The sequence below is a fragment of the Vollenhovia emeryi genome, unplaced genomic scaffold, assembly GCF_000949405.1.
Source record: "Vollenhovia emeryi isolate VEMERY1.0 unplaced genomic scaffold, V.emery_V1.0 DF939420.1, whole genome shotgun sequence".
In the NCBI taxonomy this organism is placed as follows: domain Eukaryota; kingdom Metazoa; phylum Arthropoda; class Insecta; order Hymenoptera; family Formicidae; genus Vollenhovia; species Vollenhovia emeryi.
In genome coordinates, this window is record NW_011966946.1 from 73,237 (window position 1) to 88,858 (window position 15,622).

General features: G+C 33.9%; 3 protein-coding genes across 5 annotated transcripts in view; 2 read left to right on the plus strand and 1 right to left on the minus strand.

The window, feature by feature from the left end:
- The first annotated feature begins 4,286 nt into the window (after positions 1 to 4,286).
- Positions 4,287 to 12,115, plus strand: LOC105557778 (sodium-independent sulfate anion transporter-like). The gene is made up of 11 exons (XM_012005113.1): positions 4,287 to 4,690; positions 4,964 to 5,159; positions 5,298 to 5,518; positions 5,598 to 5,772; positions 7,481 to 7,645; positions 7,957 to 8,118; positions 8,567 to 8,707; positions 8,794 to 8,939; positions 11,315 to 11,476; positions 11,565 to 11,721; positions 11,792 to 12,115. Exons 1-11 carry the CDS (start codon positions 4,352 to 4,354, stop codon positions 11,968 to 11,970), a joined length of 2,043 nt encoding a protein of 680 aa, XP_011860503.1. The 5' UTR covers positions 4,287 to 4,351; the 3' UTR covers positions 11,971 to 12,115.
- A 76-nt stretch (positions 12,116 to 12,191) lies between these two features.
- On the plus strand, positions 12,192 to 14,169 carry LOC105557781 (probable RNA-binding protein CG14230). 2 transcript variants are annotated; one of them, XM_012005117.1, is made up of 7 exons: positions 12,192 to 12,274; positions 12,489 to 12,607; positions 12,726 to 12,887; positions 12,969 to 13,165; positions 13,243 to 13,508; positions 13,595 to 13,831; positions 13,900 to 14,169. In XM_012005117.1, the coding sequence occupies exons 2-7, from the start codon at positions 12,500 to 12,502 to the stop codon at positions 14,052 to 14,054; spliced, it is 1,125 nt and encodes a 374-aa protein (XP_011860507.1). In that variant the 5' UTR covers positions 12,192 to 12,274; positions 12,489 to 12,499; the 3' UTR covers positions 14,055 to 14,169. The 2 variants fall into 2 exon arrangements, with proteins under 2 accessions (XP_011860507.1, XP_011860506.1); XM_012005116.1 differs by having other exon boundaries at positions 12,208 to 12,379.
- A 6-nt stretch (positions 14,170 to 14,175) lies between these two features.
- The window catches only part of LOC105557780 (farnesyl pyrophosphate synthase-like), a 7,516-nt gene continuing 6,069 nt past the window's right edge, over positions 14,176 to 15,622 (minus strand). For both annotated transcript variants that reach the window (XM_012005115.1, XM_012005114.1), the window contains exons 4-7: positions 15,110 to 15,313; positions 14,854 to 15,018; positions 14,550 to 14,762; positions 14,176 to 14,472 (exon numbers count right to left, since the gene is read on the minus strand). In XM_012005115.1, the coding sequence (XP_011860505.1) occupies positions 14,272 to 14,472; positions 14,550 to 14,762; positions 14,854 to 15,018; positions 15,110 to 15,313 (783 nt within the window). In that variant the 3' untranslated portion in view covers positions 14,176 to 14,271. The remainder of the gene's footprint in view (positions 14,473 to 14,549; positions 14,763 to 14,853; positions 15,019 to 15,109; positions 15,314 to 15,622) is intronic.

The window sequence follows — 15,622 nt, forward strand, 5'->3', positions numbered from 1 at the left end:
AAAATATACTTTATTATAGTGTTTTGGAAAGCTCTTGAGGTAAGCTATAAGAATATGCATTTAAAAAAAGGGTTTCCCTTTAAAAATTTCATGGTGATCTTTACGTGACCTTGAGGAAGCTGTTCAAGGTCATATTGATATTACTATGTAATGCATTACTTAAAACCGTACAACTTTGATGTTTAACATTTTTTCCATCTTACATATTTAAAAAGTTATTTAGAGGTACCTTATAAGGATACATACAGACCCAATCAACAAAATGATGTTTAAAAAATATTTTTTTAAATGTTTGAAAAACATTTTTTGAAATATTAAAAGAAACATTTAAATAATGGGATAAGTCCCCTTTTTCTCATACATAAAATATTTATTTTACATTTTAAAAAATATTTTTTTATTACTTAATAAACATTAATTTTAATATTTACACGAGTAGATTTTTATTATTAAATAAACATTTATTTAACGTTTAATCACGTTTTTTAAATATTTACTGAACATTTGCTTAATGTTTAAAGAAATGTTTGGTAAATGTTCACTTTAGGGGAGTCAGCTCCGATGACCTTGACCTTGACATATGTTGTCAAGGTTACCCTCCTGAGTAACGCTCAGAAGGTTTTAGCCGTCGCTCGTTGTTTGTTAAAAAGTTATTTAAAAAACAATGTCAACCAATTATATGTAATTTTCAGACACAAATATTAAAAATTTTGAAAAATGTTTTAAACAAAAGTTGTAGATCTCTTTGAAATATGCATTTTACGTCCTATTTATTTTTACTGTACGAGTGATAGTTTTCGAGAAAAATGATGGACTTAAACACGTAAGTTGCAAGCGCGTTTAGCACGGCGCGCTGCGCGCGCCCCACCCCCTCCCTCTCTCTCTCTCTCTCTTTTCGAAACACCCACCGCCGGACCCTAGAATTCCCGCGGCTATCCGTTGCCCAAATTCACAGAATCGAACGGTCACAAACTAACAAAAAATCTTTTTAAAACATTATTACAAATATAATAAATAAATAATGCAAATGTACAAATTATATTAAACATATCATAAATAAAGGTTAAAAAAATTTTTTTAATTACTTTTTAGTATAAATATTTAATGTAAAATAAATGTTTAATGAATATTAAATAAATATTGCTTATAACATTTTCACAAACGAATGTACAAATATTAAAATAATAGATAAGTAACATTACAAACATATTTTTTCTAACTTGCTTTTAAATAAATAATTAATATAAAATAAACGTTTAATAAATGTTAAATAAATGTTGTTTACAATATTGTTGCAAACAAATAATTAATAATTGTGAGCAAATCATGTACAAATACTAAATACATAATAAATAAAGATTGCAAAAATATTATTTTTAAGTATATATTTTTTAAAAGACATACTTTTTAAATATATATTTTTAATGTAAAATAAATATTTAATAAATTTTAAATAAATGATAAATAAACATTTAAAATATTTTTGTTAAATTACAATTTTAAATTAATATTTAATGAAAATAAAATATTTAATAAACATTTAATTAATATTTTTATTAAAATCAATTGAACAATATAAAATTAATGAAAATAAAATATTTAATAAATGTTTAAAAAATAATGGGTGCTGATTGGGGACATATCATACATACATACAATACATACATACATACATACCGACATTTTTTTCTAAATGTGATATTTGGATGTTTTGCAACATTCTACACATGTTTTCAAAGAAAACTGGATAAAAAATTTTTTCACGAAAACAAAGCTTCCTCTATGAGGAAGCAAAAGTAATACCCTCTTAAGGGGGGAGGGTCAAGTAACGGTCATTTTTTCATATTTTTTTTATTGCTTAGAAAATTCATTTAACATCTGGAGAATATGTTCCCAAAGCCGTGAGTTGAAATTCGAAGTCTAAATGTCCCTAAGGAGTCATTAAAGTGACGCGCTCCAAACGACGCCGAGCGCAGGTATATATACATATGACCGCGCACGTGAACGATTTACCTTTCGGTCCCTTGGCCAAATAGACTTGCTATTTTGACACTAGAAGGTACTACTGACGAGAGAAACCAATTTGTGCTTGTGCAACGGCTGTTTTTGAAAAAGTAACGTCCCCAAGCCAACCGTATGGCGCTTGACCCCCAAGCATCTAAACTGCGGCTCGAAAATTATACAAATTGCCGCTTATTTGGCCGGAGGCATGTTCAACGATGGCTATACATTCACGTTAGAAGTTATGAATGATATGTAACTGCAAATCGGTCTGCATTGCAAACAATTCGCTGACGAATGCGACAAACACCGCGTGGACAGGCAGAACCGCCGCACCCAAAGCACATCAAAAAAGGCCAGGACAGCTAAAAAAACAGGAACTAGCGGCTAAAATAGATGAGTTTGCAGAGGAGGAAGGCTTATTATACGGCCCTGGCATCGTAGACTAAGCTTACATTAGCCGTAAATCCCCTACACTACTTTTCTCTACCGAAAACTTTAAACGCGTTTTTCTCAAAACGCAAAATTTTGAGCGCCGGGGAATGTAGCTCAGTGAATTTTCAACCAATCGATATGTCCTTGTAGATACATGTACTTTAACATCTTCTCCTCAGCATGAACCTAACGGTTTGTGAAAATTTTTGCAATATAAACAATAGTTTTTGCAATTGATTATAAGAAAACCAACTCGGTTTTTAAAATTGTTATTAGTTTTTCATTTTTTGAATTTTTTTTTCTTTAGGTTCATGCTGAGCGTTTTTTCATTTTGTGAAATTTTCCCCGAATTTTGATTTCGGATGATTAGAACGGTCTCTGCGATCCCCGGCGCGTTCGTGAAGAGGCAACTTCAACCAGCTACTGCTCGACGAATTTTCATTATTTTTACATTAAAAAATTCCTGTGTGTAGTTTAAATACTATATAAAAGCATGCACTAATTTTCAAAACAATCGATTTATTATTCTCTTAAAAAAAATCGCAAAATTTAGGTCCTTTACTTGACCCTCTCCCCTTAAAGCACTAACTTTACCCACTTTAAGTTAAAACTTAAGTAAGCTATTTCGAAGTTATCCAGCTTTTTATGGTGAGATGTCTAACTCACGAAGGCGAGATCGCCAATTGTCCAGCCAAATGGGGCAAGACTGTCCAGTCAACATGCCTCAGTAGTCGAATTGGTGAGACGTCCGCATAATATGAGGTAATATATTTTCACAATAAATTTTCTCTAATTAGAATTACCAGTTGCGTCATTTCCTACATTGGTAAATTATTTTAAGCCGAAAGTTTAATCATATATCGAAATCTGCATATCACAAACAGATATTAATTTTGATCTTTATTACTGATTTTTGTTCTTTAGGTTTTGTAAACAATATAAGAGAACCGCCAATGTGAGTCACAAGGCAAGATGTAGGTAGCCCAACTTGTAAATCTTAAATCCTGAAAATCGTGAATCTATATACCGTTTCTTACCACATTAGTTCTACGCGCCAATTTCTCTTTTGGACATAACGCAGATTATCTTATATGTGGAATTATTATCGTCAGCAGATTCACGTATTCGTACATTTGAAAAATAATTATTGAATCGAATACGTGAATCTGCTGACGATAATCATTCCAAATATAAGATAATCTGCGTTATGTCCGAAAAAGAAATCGGCTACGTAGAACTAATGTGGTAAGAAACGGTATATAGATTCACGATTTTCAAGATTTAAGATTTACAAGTTGGGCTACCTACATCTTGCCTTGTAACCCACATTGGCGGTTCTCTTATATTGTTTAGTTTTAGATAGGGGTCTTACTTGAAAATTTATTATTCTTTAAGTTTTGTGTTTTATGTTATTTTCTTGCTTTCTTTGTTACCGTTTATCCTACATTTTAATAAAATACATATAATCATTCTACATTGTGCAAATTTTCATTAAATGTTCAATAAGTCTTGATCATACGTTTCTCGCACGGCGAGAAGCGACGTGCGAAGACGTAATAAAATTTTGGTAACGAGAGCGACTTTTCTCTTATCACATCTACTATTTTTCCCCGTTGTCCTCAGGTGTTAAAGAAGAAGAAGAAGAAGAAGTCTCAGGAATGATGAATCGGGATCAGCATACCACATATCTTACGTCATATCGCGAGAGAATGAGATGTAGAACATAGCAAATAGTAACCGTTAAGTCAGCTGTTGTTAATCCCGCGTCAAGGTTCCTGGCGCCCGTTTGCGCGAGTCCTTATCAAATTGTCAACAATGTGCATAACACAAAACCGACGAGAAATAGTCGCGTAATTAATGGGATTTCCACGCGGAAATTTTTACAGCAAGCTTTTAGGGATAGACGCACACGGCGATGATAAGATTACGCGCGGTTGACGCGGGACCACCCAAGAGATCAGGTGTTGTAACACGCGGTCGCGAAAGCCACGAGAGTAGTCGCTTCGGACTCCTCAGTCTCTCGCTCTCGTATCTCATCGATGCAAGAAGGATGTCCGACGAGGAGTGCCCACCGATTTCAATCTCGGAACGAAAGCCACCCTTCACGCTGGCGAAATACGTACCGGTGCTCGGGTGGCTACCGCGATATACCCGGTTAAAGGCCGTGTCGGATCTTATAGCGGGCATCACTGTGGGTCTGACTATGATCCCTCAGAGTATGGCCTATGCGGTATTGGCTGAACGGATTCCGCAGGTATTATATTGTAGCTCGTTCTCCTCACTAACTGTAAAGATGAGAAGACTTATGTATATATATATATACATAAGTATATACATATATATATGTTTCTTTAAATTAAAATCTGTGATTTTTGAGTTTTAAACAATGCACCCTTGAACCCACTTTCTTAAATGTTAGACTGTTCTACGATCTTTAATACTATTGTATTTATATGTATATTATTGATACTATGATGTGTAGCTTTCTGTGTTGTTAAACATACCACATGACAAGTGATGCTTGCAGTATGGTCTGTACTCTTGTTTCGTCGGCGGTTTTCTGTACGTTATCTTTGGAACCACCAAGGAGGTCTCGATTGGTCCATCATCCTTGATGGCTCTTCTGACGCTGCAATACACGCGAGACATGCCGCAGGATTTCGTAATACTCTTGTGTTTTCTGGCTGGATGCGTAGAATTTTTAATGGGCGTGTTAAATCTAGGCTTGTATTACAAAATTATCTACTTTATTAACTTTCCGTTGTCTTCGCCTTACTTTTTGCTATTTATTATCTCTTCTAGTGCATTATTTACAACTAAGTGCATCGGTACAACATTGATCAACGCAATTCTTATTGTAGGCTTCCTGGTGGACTTCATATCGGTCCCGGTAACGTCGGGTTTCATGTCGGCCGGGGCGCTTATTATAATAATCGCTCAGCTACAAGGTCTTTTAGGATTGAAGCATAAATCGGAAAATATCGCTGACAATCTGTACAAAATAGTTCAGAATATTAATAACGCTCGGCCGGCCGATTTCACACTCGGAATTTTCAGCATCGCGTTTCTCCTGATCTTCAGAGTGAGTGCTGGGATTACATACGGACAATTTGTAACAGTCCAAGATAACTATAGAAATATTATATAGACGCTATCTCTAGAAACTGGAAAATTGTCCTTGTGCGAAAGGCAAACGAGACGCTCCCGGAAATGCAACGATAAAAAAAGTATTTTGGTACTTGTCCATTGGTAGAAACGCTCTCGTTGTACTTATAACAGCCACGATAGCGTATCAATTCGAAGCGTACACGGGATCCGTTCCATTCAGACTCTCAGGTATGGATTTGTAATTTTTTTTATTGATAATAAAACGATACAATTTTTTTAAGTGATGCTTATCATAAAGTTGAAACACAAAATGATCTGCATTTAATAGTCGTAAGATAATTAAAATCTGACAATTTAAATATTTAAAAAACATTTCAGCCATTATTCTCTCATTAATTAATTACAGTTACACTAAACGATTTCACGTACCCAAGGAGCGCTAATGCGCGTGTAATATGTTTTAAATGTACATTTAAATTCACATTTAGTACACGTATTTGTCCTGCATTAAAGGGTCTTGCTAGTGTGACAGGGCCTAAAGTAGGGTGATTTTTGCGAATTTTTATAAGGAAAACGACTAAACCAATTGGTTTACAACTTTTCCTATATGTTGTACTATATTTTAAGAATGCTTAAAATATTTTAATTTATAATTTGTTATTAGGTCTGTAGCAGCCACCCTGCCGGAACGCCTCGAAAAAAGACGGTGACCATGATTACCGCCTTTATAGTCGTCTGAAAAAAAAATCAAAGGAATTCTTAATCTGCAAGAGTGTGTATCGTTCGAACTAAAACTTTTTATGCGTTTAGAAATAAAAATTTTACACTTAAAAATAGACATTGTGTTTTTGCTAAAAATAAAAGCAAAATTATAATAGCTATAATTTTTTAATTTTAAATATTTTTTCAAGATTTTAATTCAGACAGTAGCCACACTCTTGTAGATTAAGAATTTATTTTTTTGTTTCAAACTATAACGGCTGTATGCACCACCTTTTTTCGAGGCACTCCGGCTGAATGGCTGCCACAGACCTAATAACAAATATAAATATAAATATAAATTTAAATTTAAAGAGGCCAATTAGATTCACGAGCAATGTTGGTTTTACAAGGTTTATAATAGTTAACGTGCTATCATATTAGTCCTAACATTAAAGCAGTAACTAATCTAACGATATGTATAACGAACGTTTCGACATAACTTTGTCTTCTTCAGCGTTTGTTTGTATCACTATAATAAGACAATTAAATATTACATGTCAATATATGGTCTGTGTAATTATAAAATCTTTGGCGTCTAGAATTATGATGATTTTTATGTGTTATCGCTTATTTACATAAAAGTCTTACATCAATCATCATATACATATCGTTAGATTAGTTACTGTTTTAAATGTTAAGACTAATATAATAGCACATTAACTATTAAAAACCTTGTAAAACCAACATTGCTCGTGAATATAATTGGCCTATTTAAATTTAAATTTATAAAACTGATACGAGCCTAGTATTATTATTTATAAATATAAATATTTTAAGCACTCTTGAAATATAGCACAACATATAAGAAAAGTGGTAAACCAATTGATTTGGTCGTTTTGTTTGTACAAATTCGCAAAAATCACCCTACTTTAGGCCCTGTCACACTAGTACAATTGTGGCAGCACATTCCAAAAAACTGTACCATTAACCGCCTATGCATGATTTTTCATGCATAAGTATGCTTAAATATAGAGAATTATATAAAATTATAGATCTGAAATATTCTCAAACATATTAAATACGCGCAATTAATGTTGTTTTGAAGCCAATACAATAAAACGCACATTAAAAGCACGTTCTATGTGCATTGGCACTTCTTGGGTAGAAATGTACTATACATATATGCTTATATCTCGTCGACTTCCATGAAAAGTATGTCAACTTAATCTTGCAGGAAAGATAGAAGCCGGCCTTCCCAAAGTGTCGTTACCACCCTTTTCGTCGCAAGTGGGAAATCAAACTTATACATTTTTCGACATGTGCGCTCATTACGGATTAGGACTAGGGATACTTCCTGTTATATCCGTCTTGGCGAACGTAGCAATAGCTAAAGCATTTGGTATTGATTTCCATCATTCTTTTAATAAAATTTCAATCGGACAGCAGATTGCCTATAATCACAGTGAAATTAGACTTACTGAAATCATTTCATTATAGTTAACCAAATCTGATTTCATTAAAGTTCCTAAAAAAAACGTAATACATATCTTCAGTTTCGAGGATTTACCTCCTTACAATATGTCGTGCAAATTGAAGAAGAATAAGTGAAGAAAATTGTTCCCTTACGCTCTTCCTTGAATTAGAATCTCGGATTGGACATTGTGCCAAGTGAATAGGTAAAGTCTTGTAATCAAGATTACGTTCTTGCAGCGATGGGCGCCTCTGTTAATGCGACGCAGGAAATGCTAGCCCTCGGTCTCAGCAATATAATCGGCAGCTTCGTGTCATCCCTGCCAACCGCCGGTGCATTTACCCGAAGCGCAGTTAGCAGTGCCAGCGGAATACAAACGCCTATGGCCGGTTTATATTCCGGTAGTGGAGGATCCAATAACATTAATTAATTTGACCGTGCAAATCCCTGTTTAAATTAATGGATAAAATATGATCAGATTACATTAAATTACATGCAATTGCAAGGTAAATTAATAAAACTCTTCTTATGTATTATGTAATCTGATTATATTCTATCTAATATTTTAGGCAGGGATGTCTTCATTGCGTTCGTACACGAGGAAGGCGGGTGACGCTGAACAGGGATCTCTGTATAGAATTATCACATTGCGTCATAATTTATTATTACGCAATACCGTTAATATCTCATGCATAATTAGAGAAATTTACGATTCTAATCTTGGCAAGACAGCACGTAATATGCAATATGACAGTGTGGCATTGTATGATAATACGACAAATATGGTAGCATAAGTGCGCGTGCAAAAGAAGTAACGAAAAATAACATTGATGACATTGCATTTCGCAGGTACTATGGCATTGATGGCGTTAAGCTTTTTAACGCCGTACTTTTATTACATTCCACGCGCAACGCTAGCGGCGGTGTTGATAAGCGCCGTGTTGTTCATGATTGACCTGAAGATCATAAAATTACTCTGGAGAGGAAGTAGTCAGTATTGTGTTCCCACGTGTATGCATAGATTACATGAGAAAGATGGAGTGACGGGCTTACGTAATACATTTCTTTTCTTGCAGAGACGGATGCGATCGCGGCGATAGGGACCTTCGTGCTCTCCGTCGTTATCGGCATCGAAATCGGACTCCTTCTGGGTGTCCTCTTCAACCTGATTCTTTTTATCCGACTGTCCGCGAGAGTGTCGCTTCAAACAATCAACTGCAAGGTAAAATTATATCATATTGTATAATGTACATAAATTATTTTCTCTTTACTAATTTTTATCTAATATACATATATTCTGAAAGATTTTCTCTATACTTACCCACATAGCACGTATAGTACTGCACGCAATATTATAGTAATATCACAGTAATATTACTAATATATCACAGTAATATTAAAATGTCCGCTCAATGAAATATTACCGAGATAATCGTAGTAATATTACTGTGATAATCACAATATTGCTATCACGTAATATTGCAAGGAATTAGATTAGGGTAAACCCGGGTATGATGACCCTACGGAAAAGATGGTCACAGACTGTATAATCTCTTCAATAATTGTTTAATAGTACGTTTATGTAGTCATTCTCAAAGATGATTGCAAGGTTGAGAACGTAATTACCTTAAAAAAGTAACGCGTTACCGTTACCGTTACTTTTTGTAAAAAGTAACTCGTTACCATTACTCGTTACTGATTTTAAAAAATATACGCGTTACCGTTACCGTTACTTAGAAAGTAACGATTCGTTACTGTTTTCGTTACTTTGTTGAAATGCTAAAGTAAGATGTAGATTATAAAATAACATTATTATTATTTAATAATGAATATTAAAGCTTAAGACTTTAAAACTAGTTTCTATATAGCCAGTCATCAAGCATACAGAATCGAGACATCGATAAATGCTTACAGCGCATTCTCATGTGACATTGACTTTCAGCGCCCAATATCGGAATATTTCTGTCTAATCAAGAACAGTGCGCGCGACCAGCGCACGATCTATTGAACAGATATAAAAGATAATAGGGAACTAAAGTAACGATAATAGTAACGATCGTTACCGAAAAAAAGTAACGAAAATGGTAACGGCGTTACAATTAAGTAACGCGTTACTTCCCAACCCTGTTATATCGTCATATTAGAAATTACCCTTGTAATATTTTATCTATACTTCAATGCGATATACATTAGAAAGTGCCAAATAGCAACGCGACATTAAGTGACGTCTTCATGGCATCTTAATGACATAATAAAACATAATAAGACGTAATTAAAAAGTCATTTGACACCATCTTGCACTACTTTGGATCTGATATCCCTTACGGAAAAAACATTCAAGTTTTGAGTGTTAACACTCAAAATATTGCAGCAATATTACTGTTATATTGCTGTGTAATATTTCTTTGTAATATATCAGTAATATTAATGTAATATTACAATGTGTTATATGTATAAATGTATTATATTAGTATAGTATTACTGTAATATTACATTGCAATATGCAGGGTTGGGTAAGTTACCTATTTTTTTAACTAAGTTAAATTCAAGTTAACAGCTTTGAAAATTTAACTTAGTTAAAATACAAGTTAAGTTAATAATGAAAAAAATTAAAAAGTTAAAAGTTAAATTTGTTTTATTTTTATACAAAATCTTAGAGACTCGCGATCATGTAAATTGCTTTGAATTTTACGACCAGCATTTGGACAACCAATCACACTACACAGAATTTCATATGCAAACAAATTCATGCAAGTTCGAGAATCAAAGTACTATATAATGGCTGTGTTAAAAAATTCACTGTCAGCGCTGAAGATCTATATTGCATGTAACGTATACTGTAAATTTTCAGTGCTGGGAGTGAATTTTTGAACACAAGAATTGTTAATATAAACAAACGTGCGGCGTTTCGCGACGCCTTTGTTTATGGCATGGCTAATTTTAAGAAAGGTAAATTAAAAGTTAAAAGTTGCCGATAAAATATAACTAAATGAAGTTAAAAGTTAACAGTTTATAATGTGACTAAGTTAAGTTAAAATTATTTAACTCTTTAACTTAACTTTTATCTTTTTAACTTATAGACACTACCTAACCCTGGCAATATGTAATATTATGTGCTATGTGGGTAACGATTATACATGTACTGTATAATTTCAGGGTTGGGAAGTAACTCGGTTACTTGTAACGAAGTTGCAGTTATAGTTACTTTTTTTGGTAACTCTAATTTAACTTTGTTACTTTCTCTCCATCTGTAACTGTAACTTAACTCACAATCAGATACATGTTTTTCAACAACTAGTAACTAATTTAATAGTTACATTAACAGTTACTCCATATATTTTATTTTAAACCTCCACAGAATGCATTAGGCCTTGCATTTGCGCATAAACGACTTTATCGACGCTTTACAATTTAAATGCAGATTTGATATTTTTATTTTTATTGCAAGAAAGTAACTGCAAAGTAGCGTTACTTTTTGAGTAACTGTAACTGTAACATAGATACTTTTATAAAGTAACTTTCCCAACCCTGTACAATTTATAATGTATTTTGTGAAGGAAGGAAATTATATTAATAAGCTTATTAATTCTTTTCCAGACTCATTTGGGAAATAAATACATAATGTTAAAACCAGATGCTTGTCTGCATTATCCCGCTGTATCTACCTTCTGCAACAAAGTCATGAGTTTAGCTGGGAACGCGGTACCGTTGATCGTCAACTGCGAAAGATTTACCAGTCTCGATTATACTTCAATCAAGGTATCAGCTAGCATTTCTCGAGCGAAGAATTTCTTTTTTCGCCCCGTAAACAACACTGCCTCGTTTGAACTGCGTGTGATTCTCACAGGGTATCGAGACGCTATCAAAAAGATTGAACCGTGATAGAAACCAGTTCTGGCTGTTGCATCTTAATTTCGACGTCGTGAAAAGTTTCAACGTTCTCGCCGACAACGAGTACATTCGTTTGATCGAGAAAAAAGAGAGCATCGCGGATATTCTTTATGGTATACATTTGATAATTGTTAGGAAAATCGAGAACAACGTAGTGAAAATGACAGTCGTTCCTTTTTTCAGACAATGCTTTATCCAATAAAGATTCCGAAGATCCGCTTAATGTCAACGTGAAGAAAGCAACGGAGATGGAAAGGCTGAGTCGCGGAGATCTCTCGTATTCGAATTCGCGACGAAAGGATTCCGAAGTCAACGACGAAGAATTGACCTTAGCGCCGCCCGAATGTCAAATACAACAATAACTACAAACGCGACTGCGTTTCCACTTAATTTAGCCTGTTGATTATAAATGCGAATAATAGTAACCATCCGACGTCAAGTTCTCGAAACAAAAGCGTTTTAGATAGGGCTGTCTACAATTTCAAAATAAAAGCTTTTTTTACATTATTCACAATAGATTTTATCTGACACGCGTATCTAAGGATCGACGTGCGTGCGTGCGTACGCGTTTAAATTTGGCGCAGTTTCCGACTGCCTCGTCACGTGACATTTCCAGAAGGCACTAAAATCGTTCCCTCGTGCGTCCATGCGTGTTGCTTCGCTTGTGTGAGTCATCGGGACGTTACTTATTTTTCTACATCGAACAGCGATTTTCACTATTATTTTCATATTCTACTTACGAAAACACACAATATTAATACTTGTTTCCTTGTAAGTTGAGCCTGTATCCCGCATAATTGGCAACTTTCCGATGACATTTAAGGTTATAGGACATTCATGGTGCTTCCATTCTTATTGATGACTCTCTTCTTGTTTATAGCCTTTAAAACAATGAGTGTAATTACCGAATCCGAGAAGAAACGCTTGCGTTCCTTGAAGGAGAAGAAACAGGCGTTTAAAGCAAAGAGACTAATTATACATCAAGCATTGAGTAACTTGGTGAGTTTACTTGCATTGCAATGTATTCTTTTTACTGATAATTTACACACGCACAATATATTGAGTCCGCGGCTATATTACAATATGTGTATTACTTGTGCAATTATCATTTTTTCAGGATAATACTACAAACAGTAAGAAGATTATATTTGATGACTTTGATGAAGGGCAACCGTTGAAATCGAGGAAGAGAGATTTGTTTGACAGCGATGATGACAACAACGACGAAAAGGATTCCCTATGGAGTGAGAAGGTGTTTAAAGTCAAGAAAAGTAAAAAGGTGAGTTCGTCTGATAGATATTTTTTTACGTTTTACTTCACCTAAAATAACAGTACTAGTACAATTCATTAATTTATACAGGTCACTCTTGGCAACGACGCACGTTTCACTTTAGATGACCGTTTCATGGAAGACAATTGCGACAATGAGGAAAGTAAAGTTGTTAATGGAACCAGTGAGTGTGAGTTGCAGAAGGAGAAGGAAAGACAGCTGGATATCTTAGAAGGCATTTTAGGAATGCCGCTTACTGTAAAAAGTCAGGAGAACCAGCCTGTTAAGTAAGAGTATTTAGAATATTTAGATGAACCAAGAACTTGCAATTGTCACTTTAGACATTTAATGACAACATTTACAGGAAGGGATTGATGATACGATATGATCCGACTGAAAATGGACATTGTGAATATGAAATAAAACCTGCACAACCGGAAACTAAGGAGAAGAATAGTAGAAAAAAGAAGAGCGATAAGTCAGTGTCAGAAATTGGAGAGCCTGCACCACCTGAACCAGAAGTGTCACAGGATATTTATTATACAGTGTCTGATGTCCTAACAGAAAGTTTGAAGCAAAAAGAAGAATTTAGTTTGTTAAAAACACATGGAAAGGAAACAGATGACACAGGTGATTATTGAAAAATAATATCACATTTTTATATCTGATTTATATTGTTTCACTACATAGTTCCTTAATTCACTTCTATTTTTCAGAAAGTACTAGGCGTAACAATACTTTTATTGTGGAAAATAACAAAGCCCAAAAATTCAAGTTTAATTTTAACGCAAATAACGCTTTTAAATATGATTCTTCGGATGATGAAGATATACATAAAGTACCAGACATAGATGATGAAATGGTGGACGAAGCTAAAGAAGATACTCAACAAAAGAGCCTATTTGGCCACAAAGATACTCTATTTCTTGATAACAATGACGTACGATTTAACGGTACGTACATGAAACGATCGTGAAATTGGAATATTATTTATGCACATATTATAAAGATATATTTTCAGAGGCTATAAAGTTCTTCAGTACAGAAGCTGCGACTAATGGTGAATTTAATAATTTAAGACGCGAGTTAAAAACAATTGTACGTATGAAAATTCGTAATAACGAAAGAAGACATCAGCCGTATGGTAAAAAGAGGAAAATTAAAAAATTTCAATAAATATTGTCCTATTGTTTTTTCACATTTATATTTGTAAAAATGTAAATGATAAATATAAAATTATGTAATATTGTAGATGTAGATATATCATTCCACAATACACTAGGATATTAGCGAAATATTAGAGGTATTTTACTTCATTTTATTCAAACTTTTAAATTCATAACGGTAAGGTACATTGATACTTTAGTTTGTTTCTTCAACATAGACGATGCTTTCATGATGACCTGCGATAAAGCTGTCCTAATAAATTCGAGAAAAGATTGTGCGGAAGTCCACATGAAGTTTGCTGTATGTGTATATTTATTTCATTATGCATTTCTTCTTCAAATTTAGTATAAAGGTCCAACAGGTTTAAGTCAGTGAAGAGCTGTTTTACACGTTTTATTTTTTCCGGATCCGAAACTCCGTAACACTCCTGAGGGATAAAAAAAAAGAGAAAGAATTAATGCAACTGCGTTTGATGAAACAGTGCGTGTAGAAAACGATACTTGCTTCTAATATTTTGCGTTGTTCCGGAGTTGCAAGCTGAAGAGCTTTAACAACAAACCATGTGCATTTCCCTTCCGGGATATCAGTATCATCTTTACCACGGGTTGCGGAATCCCCAAAGCAACTAACATAATCATCTTGGATTTGGAAAAAGCGTCCTATCTCTAACAAGATGGATGTTGCTTGCTTGAACATTTCTGGATCTTTTATTCCAGCCTACATCGAGTAACATCTCGTACCATATTAGTCATTAAAGTAAAACAATCTTTTTGTATAAGGAAATATAAGGAAATTGAGATATGCTTACAAAACGCATTGCTACAGTTACAGGCAAAACGTACGTACAATAAGCCGTTTTGCCCTCGGCAATAACATTGTATCGATCCATCGTAAATAGATCTAAATTGGGCTCTTTGCCGAAGTTAGACGAATATAAATCTAAAGATTCACCTATTGATGTCTTAAATGTTATCTGCCAAAATACACTTATAAATAATTAATTAAAAAGGAAATAAGACATTTATATTCATATATGGTTGAAAAGAAGGTAAATTTTTACTCACATCCTGGAATATTTCCAGTAAATCGACATAGCATTCTCTCCCGCTGAAGTATTTCTTAATTATATAATATATTGTACTCTCTAATAGAACACCATCCGTAATCGCCGCTTCACCAATATCATTATGTCGATACCAACATGGTTTACCTCGGCGAAATAACGATTGGTCCATTAGATCATCCATTATTTGTAAAAAGCTTAGAAGCTACAACAAGAAATGATATGATATTATAATGTATAACGACCAGGATTGGGTAGTGTCTAGTTAGAAAGATAAAAGTTAAGTTAAATAATTTTGTTACATTATAGATTATTAACTTTTAACTGAATTTAGTTTTATTTTATCGGCAACTTTTAACTTTTAATTTACCTCTCTTAGGTCCAGTTTTTCATTTTCTGGTCAACTGTTAACCAGAAGTTAGTCGACTCTCCATCTTTTCTATGTTGTTATCTGAGAAGAGACAGGGACTACAGGGAGTCGACTAACCTCTGGTTAACAATTAATCGGAAAATG

Excerpts from the sequence above, each read along its gene's own strand:
- LOC105557778 (XM_012005113.1), top strand. The coding sequence starts at position 4,352 with ATGATAAGATTACGCGCGGTTGACGCGGGACCACCCAAGAGATCAGGT. Across the intron at positions 5,773-7,480 it reads CGTTCCATTCAGACTCTCAG|GAAAGATAGAAGCCGGCCTT; the intron begins GTATGGATTTGT and ends TTAATCTTGCAG. Across the intron at positions 11,477-11,564 it reads TCGATTATACTTCAATCAAG|GGTATCGAGACGCTATCAAA; the intron begins GTATCAGCTAGC and ends TGATTCTCACAG.
- LOC105557781 (XM_012005117.1), top strand. The coding sequence starts at position 12,500 with ATGAGTGTAATTACCGAATCCGAGAAGAAACGCTTGCGTTCCTTGAAG. Across the intron at positions 12,888-12,968 it reads AAGTCAAGAAAAGTAAAAAG|GTCACTCTTGGCAACGACGC; the intron begins GTGAGTTCGTCT and ends TAATTTATACAG. Across the intron at positions 13,166-13,242 it reads CAGGAGAACCAGCCTGTTAA|GAAGGGATTGATGATACGAT; the intron begins GTAAGAGTATTT and ends CAACATTTACAG.